This window comes from Engraulis encrasicolus, chromosome 3 (assembly GCF_034702125.1).
Source record: "Engraulis encrasicolus isolate BLACKSEA-1 chromosome 3, IST_EnEncr_1.0, whole genome shotgun sequence".
NCBI classification, from domain to species: Eukaryota; Metazoa; Chordata; class Actinopteri; order Clupeiformes; family Engraulidae; genus Engraulis; species Engraulis encrasicolus.
Window position 1 is genome coordinate 21,028,137 of NC_085859.1, and position 10,000 is coordinate 21,038,136.

Below are 10,000 nucleotides of genomic sequence, written 5' to 3' on the forward strand. Positions count from 1 at the left end.
CCCATAACCCCCCGTCCCCATCCTATCCCCACCCATATCACCCCCCCATCCCCATCCCCATCCCTATCCCCCGCTCTTAGCCGACCATCTCTCCCCCAGGGCCTGCGCCCTCGTGCTCGTCCCCGTCCCCGTCCATTTAATCCATTAACAGCCACGCCATGGATTACAAATGCCCCCGTGACTTTGACCTGCGGGCAGTGGAGGTCAACCCATCCGGCTTTATGCACGATGGCCTCATTGACGTACAGTGCAAAAGACACTTCATAACACACACGCAGAGGGCCACTGACAGCTTTGGCCGGGTCCGGGACAAAGTCATGTGAAAGGACCATCCACCCTGAATACATACAATGCCATTGGGACCCAATTATGGGGCTCTCCTCTCACTGGGCCCGGGACAACTGACGACTTTGTCCCCTCTCTCGGCTTTCCTGCACACGCGACACACCCCCAACACAAACCCTTTTCCGCTCAGAGAAGTTGATTTAAGGCCAAAGATATTTAGGGTTGGAGATTTACCAGTATATCCCCCCGAAGGTGAGTATGCTTGGAGCTGCTTTTTTCCAAGATAGAGACATCTGTGATTAAAAATCTGTGCAGGCAGATTTCCGATGGGAGTCCAGAGCCTGGTTAACTATACTGAAAATAAAAAGCTACGATACAAAAAGTAGGCCAAATCAGACACAGAGTTGGCAACTCACTAGGTTTCTTTGCTGTCTCTTTCATTGCTCTCTCTCTCTCTTTGCTGCTGTTGCTGCTGCTCGCTGTGTGTATTTTAATGACTTTTTCTGCTAAAAATTCAACCTCAGTGCTGTCAGTGCACCGCAGAAATGGCTCAGTATATCTACTAATAACACAGTTGTGCTTAAACAGGGCTTCATGTTGACAACTTTAAAAAACCTTCTGTGAAATGAGCGCACACATACACGCACGCACGCACGCACGCACGCACGCACGCACGCACGCACGCACGCACGCACATTCATTCCACACTCAAGATACACTGCCTCTGGCAGAAGAGAAAAACCACAAGATGTCTGCAATGCTATCAAAACAAGCGCATTGTTGGGGGCGACCGTGTTTGTTGTGAGCAAACGCCACTGGCTGTGCTTCCTGCTGTGATGGTTTCTGGAAGGTACATTGGGCGGCAATTTCATGGTGGTGCTAGGAAAAAAGATAGAGATGGGGGAGGAGGAGAAGACGTACCTTTTGTAGGCTCTGTGCGCTTGGGCAGATCCAGCGTGTCGTAGCTTTTGTCGTTCTCGCCGTTTTTCCGCCCTGTGTGGAGGAGGAGGAAGCAAAGATGGGTGTAAACATCACACCGCAGGTACACTTGAAAATCACAAATATACCACAACACACCACATACACACAACACACCACACCACACCACACACACACAGAAAAACACACACGCACACCACCACACCACACCCCCACAAAATATATACACACGCACAAACGACACTACATCCATACACACAAATGTGTACAGCCTCGTTCACAGCAGATGATAACTGATGATAACTGATAAATAGTAAATGTTGTCATGTACAAGTGGTACATTTTCCACTTTCACTGAAGTGGAAGGTAAAGATTACATCTATACTGCAACAACAATCACAGACAAAAAACAATGTCATCAGGTTCCCAGAAAATTGGACACTAAATTCGCTAAAATAAGTCATTGGGTCTTGCCAAGAATCTTTGCATTTTAAACGCATCCATAAGCACTACCCCAGTTATCATCGCTGCTGTACATGTGAACGAGCCCAAATACACCACTCCTTTTCAATTGACATCCACATGGTGTAATACACGACAAATAATACACAAAGCACAGAAGTCAGAAGGAGAAAAAAAAATCACATAATCCCAATCAGAAATGAAAGAAAAAAAATATACGGAAAGAGGAAGGATGAGTATGTGACACATTTGGCATGAATGGATGCGACACCAAAGGCAAACAGACAGAAACACACACACTGAGTCATCAATGTAATTCACCGAGACTTGTGACACATGATCTACCACTAGCTGCAACACACATGAGACAGAACGCAAAAATAGATGCAAGAGGGAGGACACACAACAAACACACGTACTGTATACACACATGGCAAACGCACACAAACAAAACAAGATCGAGTTTCACACCACCACCAAGATATATTCTCACATACAGTCATGATGACGAGTAAATGTTTGTACATGGATCTACATGAACATGCACACTTAGTTCGACAACATGAACCCCCCACCACCCACCTCACAAGGATAACAAACACGAACGACTGTGGACATGCCAACAACGTAAAGCACAGACAGAAATAGTACACAGATCACTAGACATACACACAGACACATAATCAAAACAACCAAAGACACACAGGTGGTCTACTGCTGAGCATAACAGCCACCAGCACACAAATGCTGCCTTTTAAGAAGTAGAATGGAAGAAAGAATGGAAGGTGGAAGATGGGTCAGACTGTTATTACGCCTTCACAAATCAGTCTGGGTACTTCAGAGCAAAGGATCGCTGTGAATTTTGGAGGCTCCTCAATACTTCTGCACACAGGGCTATACATGCATCACAGAACCTTGGGCCTTTCTGTTGTCGCTGGCACATATTCATTCTCTGTATAAATCAGACAGCGACGTACAGTATATGGTTTTTGTCTTGTACTGTAGATACCTCAAGGGTGGCATATTGGTTAGATACAGGAATAGACCCCTTGCACCTCCCTTGACAACCGTCGTCAGGACTCAGCGCGCAGCCTGTTGGAATAGCCAGATTACTGCAGATCAGTGGTCGGCAATTTCGTGTGTATACGAACCAATTCCCGCCCTCAGAATTAAAATAATCAGATTATAGAAAAAAACAGTATCTGAACTTGACAGTACCGATATTCCTCTGTAAACTTTCGTTGTGCTTCAAACTTTCTGCAGTAATCTGGCTATTCCAACGGGCTGCGCACTGAGTTAGGAGCGCGATTGTCCTCTGAGTTCGTCCTGACGACGGTTGTCAAGGGAGGTGCAAGGGGTCTATAGGACCACTGAACGCTATCCCCACTGTGGTACAACAAAAGGTATGTGAGGCCTAAGGGATGAACATGGATGAACAAAGGAGTCCATGAACACCGCTGACATACATTTTTGTCACATCGCATGTGTGCAGAGGTATGCGGTTGCCTCAGCAGACTGGCTGCAATATGTTGTCACAGGTCTTAAAATGGAGAGGGTTGTATCCAAAGCTCAAATCCATTAAGACCACTGGTCCAACTGTCACTATACACGCCAAATGTCTGAAAACAGGACAAGCTTGAATAGAGCTGACTAGTTCAGCTGCTCTGATATGGATCCATAGATAAAGTCATTGGTAGCTACAGAACACAAAACATGGACTAATGAATGTTGTTGCGGAAGATGGACAAACTAACAATGATGTAAAAAGACTAGGAAGCGTATGCTGCTTAGAGGACAGACAATGGCCATTAGACATCATCGACCCTCTAGGAAACATACACGTAGTAGTTAGCAACACATGGAGGGCTAAGAGAGGAGGGCAAAGAAGGATGTTTTTTTTTTGTTTTCTTTTGTTTCCCGGTCTGAAGAAGAGAGAAGAAGGAGTAAGACCCAGGTGTACGGCCAGGAGTGTTGCACAGACGGAAAAGAGACTCACCTTGATTAAACCACTCCTCTACAGTTAGCCAAGGAAGCAGCAGCAATGCAGAACACACAAACAAACAAAACACATAAGCAGAGATACAGTAAGAAAGGGAGCAGTTCTGAAAGGGGCACAGCGTGCGCCGCGCACACATACGCATCATTTAGGCAGAGCTGAGTTCAAATGCGCACGTGAATGCAGGTACAGTATGCAGAGGCGATTCTAGGGTGAGCTGGGGCCCCAAGCGGAAATTCAAAAGAATGAACATTCACAACAAATCGCCACTACTGTAGTTTGAAGTCTTAGTATTATTCCCCATTTACAGGCTTGGGGGCCCCAAGCAGCTGCCTGCCTTGCCTGGTGACAAGATGCGCCTCTGACAGTATGCACTGTATGCATGTGTGCCAAAGGCGGTGCTGTGTCTTGAGAGACCACAAGTCCTGACAGAAGTTATATTTGATCATGCAAGCAAATCCACTTCACCAGTTGATCCCAAATAAGCACTCCTCCTCATTTAGTGATGGGCTCAATAACGAAATCATCCATGTTTATCAAAAGGAATGTATGACGGGACTGTCGATTCAATTTAATTCAATGGCAGGGAATTCAGTTCAGTTCAGTTCAGTTCAGCTCAGTGAATTCATGATTTGAAATGAACTGAATTGAATTGAATTAAACAGAATCAAAGGGATTTGGTCTTGGTTACTTCCTCAAGCTAACTGTAACTGGTCCAACTCTTGGGTGTACAGATACAGCATTTTTTCCCCCCTCAAACATATAGCAGATATGGAACTTACTGTAGAGACAAGGAAAAACAAAAACTTCATAGCACATTAACTTTAGGACATAACAGAGAGTTTGGTTGTGGAGATGGAACAGTGACAGGGTTGGTCTGCTGTTGTGGGTCCGATGGGTGATGTGGGTGTCTTTGCCCTTTACTACGTAGAAGACTGTGTGGGATTGAGTGGGAGAATTAGGAGTGCACAGGGGGCTTTTATTTAGTACCCAGTTTGCCTCTGTGGTGTAGTATGCGCTAAATGACAGGACACACAGTCAGCATACATAATAATACAATATAATGGGCATAGTGGGAGCTTGAACTGTTTAATTTCTGAGAGGAAGTAGGCCCTGAAGCATAAACTGTTATGGCAATTCTGGCTTTTTTTCCCTCTGTTACTCCAGAGTGTCAAGGATAGCACCGGGACATTTATAAATGACTTCCCACAAAGTGTGAGTGTGAGTGTGTGTGTGTGTGAGAGAGGGTGTGTGTGTGTGTGTGTGTGTGTGTGTGTGTGTGTGTGTGTGTGTGTGTGTGTGTGTGTGTGTGTCTGTGTGTGTGTGTGTCTGTGTGTCTGTGTGTCTGTGTGTCTGTGTGTCTGTGTGTCTGTGTGTCTGTGTGTCTGTGTGTCTGTGTGTGTCCAGGATGATGAGGTGACTGGTTGGTTGGCAACTTGTCACAGGGATATTAAAAAAATGTCTTAAGGTGGGCCTTAATGTTTAGCTTTGGGGCTACAGTGGGTTGAATTAACCACACCAAGAGCTCAGTGCTGGTGGGCGTTTGCATTTGATTTTCCTTTTTGTCATTTCCTGCAGCTTATTTATTTTTCAATTTCTTTTATTTCCTCCCACAAAGACCCAAGCTGGAGGACGATGTCCCAGCCTACACAGAACAAAGTAATATCAGTGGGACTCAAAGGACTTTTTTGTTTCTTTTTTGACTCATGACAGAGCATAACAGCAGGACTGGGAGTCATTCTGGCATTCCAAACTCCTCCAGCACCACCTGCCCACCCAGGGATAGAGAAGCAGCTGAGTCCCAGCACACCCACCCAACCTCCCTCCTCAACTCTCAATGCCTCTTCCACTTCACTCAACCTCCCTCCTAAACTCTCAATGCCTCTTCCACTTTACTCAACCTCCCTCCTCAACCCTTAACACCTTGGCTTCACCCAACCTTGTTTCTCAACCCTCAACGTCTTTGCTTCACCCAACCTTGTTTCTCAACCCTCAACGTCTTTGCTTCACCCAACCTTGTGTCTCAACCCTCAATGTCTTTGCTTCACCCAACCTTGTTTCTCAACCCTTTCCCATCTCTCTCTTCCTCTCTAAACCTGTTGGGCATTCAGGAGCTGGGCCTGAATTTTATTTTAAACACCTCCCCTCTCTCTCCTCCTCCTCCTCTTCCTCATCTCTCTCTCCCTCTCTCCGTCTAATCTCTCTCTCCACCTCTCCCTCCTCTCCACCTCTTTCTCCGTCAACCTGTTGGCCATCCAGGAGATGGGGGGCCTGAGTGCCTTCTAAAGGCCTATAATCCCCTCTGAGCACTTGAGGTTCGGTTCCAGCCAATTGGTCCCCCCTCCCAGCTCATCCTCCAGCTCCCGCTCCTCAAGCTAGCCCAGCCTCTGCTCCATCTCTGCAGGATTACATACAGAGCGGCTGACTCACCAGCAGAGGAATATACTGAGAAGCTGGTTCAGGAGCGGCTGACTCAGGCATCGCCACCAGACAGTGGTGTAGTCTACATAGAGAAGAGAGAGAGACGGAGTATACCCATTGTTTCTTCTATTATTTCAAGGGGGAGGGGGGTGGGAAATCCCCACTTAAAATTAGATTGATCCATTGTTCTATTGAATGTTAGCACAAATATTATACAGTATACCCACTTCAAAAAATGCTCAAATATAGGTGCCCATGGAAACCTATTATGTTGGCATATCTCTATACTTAAAGAATCTCTGGGTACACTAAGAAGCTGGTTCAGGAGTAAACCAGGTTAAGTTAAGAGGTAAATCATCCAATAGAAGAGCCAATTTTCTTATTATAAGAAAATGAGTACTCCAGGCTCTTCTATTAGATGATTTACCTCTTAACTTAACCTGGTTTACTCCTGAACTAGTTTCTTAGTATAGGCCCCAGAATCGCACACTTCTCTGCCAAGGTGACTGGCTCGGCAAAAGGCCTTCACAACAAGACAACACAAAACAAGAAAAGAAAAAAAGGACAGGTGGAAAAGAAAGTAGACTCTCTGATCTGTGATTCCTCGTTGCGATTCAATGGGCTGCAGTAATCTTGCCTGTGAGGAAAAGGGAAGACAGATATGCAGACAACACGCACACATGCACAAAATAAAAAAACAAGCATACGCACAGTCGCACACACAGACACACATACTACAAAAATAGCCACAACAGCCTCCAAGTAAGAGGCAGAACGAAGCAACAGGAGAAGCATATAAAAATTATTCATCCCGCTTCGTGTTACTCATGTTGCTTTTTGTTCTTAAGTCGTGCGTGACTGAGGTTTCGAGTTGCCAGATTCGACTCAAGGTCGGCCTCGTCTTCGCCTTCCTTCTAGCCGTAACAGCAGTGCAGTAAGCAGCCTGAGTAAACATTTGTCTTTTCACATTGTCGGGACCGTGTTGCAGGGCGATACCCTTTAATGGGTGATATAGGGGCTGGGGCAGGACATGAATGCCTGGAATGACATGGGGTATCTGTGGGGTGTGTGTGTGTGTGTGTGTGTGTGTGTGTGTGTGTGTGTGTGTGCGCGTGCATGCGTGCGTGCGTGCGTGCGTGCACAAGCGCGCATCTTGGAGTGTGTCAGCGTGTCTGTGCATGTCTGTACGTGTGTATGTCAGATTGTCTGCGCATATGTCTGCATGTGTCTGTGTGAACGTCTCAGTACAAATGCCTGAGTGTGTGTGTGTGTGTGTGTGTGTGTGTGTGTGTGTGTGTGTGTGTGTGTGTGTGTGTGTGTGTGTGTGTGTGTGTGTGTGTGTGTGTGTGTGTGTGTGCGTGTGTGTATCACGAGTACTGACCTTTGGCCTTCTTGCCCCCGAAGCAGCCGGCGTCGTCCTTCTTTTTGCGCTGGGGCCCCGCGGAGCCCGGGGCCTGCGGGCCGGCCCCGTCCTGGAAGCGCTCGGCCCCCGGAACCTCCTTATGCACGTGGTACGACAGGTTCCTCATGATGCACACACAGTTCTCCACCGACTGGCGTGTTGGGATACGGGGGGAGCGAGACGGGGAAGAAAACAAACAGAGGTGGTCATTGGAGAGCAGGATACATATGAAGGAACGACAGAAAAAAACGAGTCTGCATGTGTTTATAGTGATTGAGAGAGAGAGAGAGAGAGAGAGAGAGAGAGAGAGAGAGAGAGAGAGAGAGAGAGAGAGAGAGAGAGAGAGAGAGAGAGAGAGAGAGAGAGAAAAAGTAAGAGAGACACAGACGGAGGGGAAGCGATGACAATAAAAAAAATGCTGACAACATGCACAACCACAGGACTAGCGCAGTGCAAATGATGACTTGACTGTTATCCGTTTTTTAGCACGTTTGTGTTTATTTATGCTGTTTCACTCACTTTGTTGTCCATGTCCTTCTTGCCCACGGCGGACTGCAGGGCGTGCAGCAGAGCGTCCACCAGGCCCTCGCACTCTCGTAGCCGCCGCCTGGCCTCCGCACCGTCAGAGCTCACATTCCTACACACAACACACACACACAAACACACAGACACACGCGCACGCGCACGCGCACACACACACACACACACACACACAAACGCACTCATTTTTATATGTACTGTATATTTGGATCTTCACATACAGTAAATATACAACAGACATACAACCAGACATACAAACAATGATGGATTTTTTTTCCATAGATGTAGGATAAGTATCAAAAGGTTTATGTTTTATTCGGATCTAGGGAATACGGATGTAGGGAAATTATTTATTCGGACCCTAGTTTAAGGAACGATTACAGATGGAAACACGGATGGACATCTTAAGGTGATGATACAAAGGGCAACTTTTTGAGCAATGTTTCTGGGCAACGATGTTTGGACTTGTACTGTATGGGCTGTTTATCATTGTAGCGCTTTCAACAAGAGAGATTGGATCAGCAGCAATATTCCTTTAAAATCAATCCATCAGAAAATTGGCACCCAAGCCTGCTCTTGTCGACAACATTGCTGTTAAGGTTGCCCCGTGCATCATTACTTTTACTGATATCGAATCAATCACAAAATGCCTTTTGGAGTTCTCCTTCGTCAAGAACTGCATACAGCTGTATTCCCCACATGGCTATAGTCGTACGTGTCCCAGGTCACCAAACAGGACGAAAAGTGTGCAGCTAAGGTACACACGCTCGGTCTTCAAGGTTAATCTTCGACACAACCACCATCAGCAGTCGGCATGTTGCGGTTCGGAAGCTGGCTACATTTCTGAGCTAATGGGGATGGCACAGCAGACCACACAAGAGAAAGCCGACATGTGACTCAGCAGAAAAAAATGAGCCGCTCGCTCGCTCGCTGGCTCAGTGGAGATGGGCAAAGGCAATCAGCCTCCCCTGAGCAGCTCATTTGAAGGGGGTTTCATGGATATCTAATCCGATTAGGAAACTCCAAGCAAGCTCATTGGACGCTGACATTTTGGCCCTAACTGGTTGTCCTTTTTGTCATTTTCCTCTCCATCTCCTGGCCTTTTTTAGCAAGCAGACTGAGAGGCAAGGATGGAACGAGAGAGACAGACAGACAGTCACTTAGACATACAGACACACACACACACACACAAAGATTGAAAATTTAGCTCAATTTTTTACAGACTAAAACGCCTAGTCACGGAGGAGAAGAGGCGCATTACACCAAGCACGACGCCAGCCGCCACTGCCGCACTCATCATCTCCGCACCACTCCCCATGTTCTGCTCCGCCTGATACCTGGGTGTCTATCCACTACATAGCGCTCAAGCACAGTCTGGCCCACCTAGCTAATTAAAGCCCATCTCTATCCGCCAGAGACGCACTCGATAGTCCCTGGCGGCCTCCTGAGCAGATGCTTGGGCTCAGCCATCCATCTCGTCTACCCCAAGACTCCAAAACACATGCGGCTGCCGACCAGCCCACACACAAACAAGATCCTCACAAACACTCTTCCATCCTCCATTCCTCCCTCCCTCCCTCCCTCCCTCTCTCCCTCTCTCCCTCCCTCTCCTCCCTCCCTCTCTCCCTCTCCTCCCTCTCTCCCTCCCTCCCTCTCTCCCTCCCTCCACAGCCCTACTCTCCATACCTACTCCTGCTGCTCACCAATCTTCTCCGTTCCTCCATTACCTCTCCCCGGGAGCCAGTAGCAGACGCATGTTTATCAGATGGACACAGACACACACACACACACACACACACACACAGAGACACACACACACACACACACACACACACACACACACACACACACACACACACACACACACACACACACACACACACACACACACACACACACACACACACAGAGACACAGAGACACAGAGACACACGTGAAAGCAAAGCAGAGGGGTG

The 10,000-nt window shown here is 47.2% G+C and overlaps 1 protein-coding gene across 5 annotated transcripts in view; it reads right to left on the minus strand.

Moving 5' to 3' along the window:
- arvcfb (ARVCF delta catenin family member b) overlaps window positions 1–10,000 on the minus strand; it is a 289,566-nt gene that overhangs the window by 68,389 nt on the left and 211,177 nt on the right. For 4 of the 5 annotated variants that reach the window (XM_063194968.1, XM_063194967.1, XM_063194969.1 and 1 more), the window contains 4 exons: window positions 8,025–8,142; window positions 7,485–7,656; window positions 3,683–3,700; window positions 1,207–1,278 (listed from right to left, as the gene is read on the minus strand). In XM_063194968.1, coding sequence (XP_063051038.1) covers window positions 1,207–1,278; window positions 3,683–3,700; window positions 7,485–7,656; window positions 8,025–8,142 — 380 coding nt within the window. The remainder of the gene's footprint in view (window positions 1–1,206; window positions 1,279–3,682; window positions 3,701–7,484; window positions 7,657–8,024; window positions 8,143–10,000) is intronic. The other variant, XM_063194966.1, reaches the window with a different exon arrangement.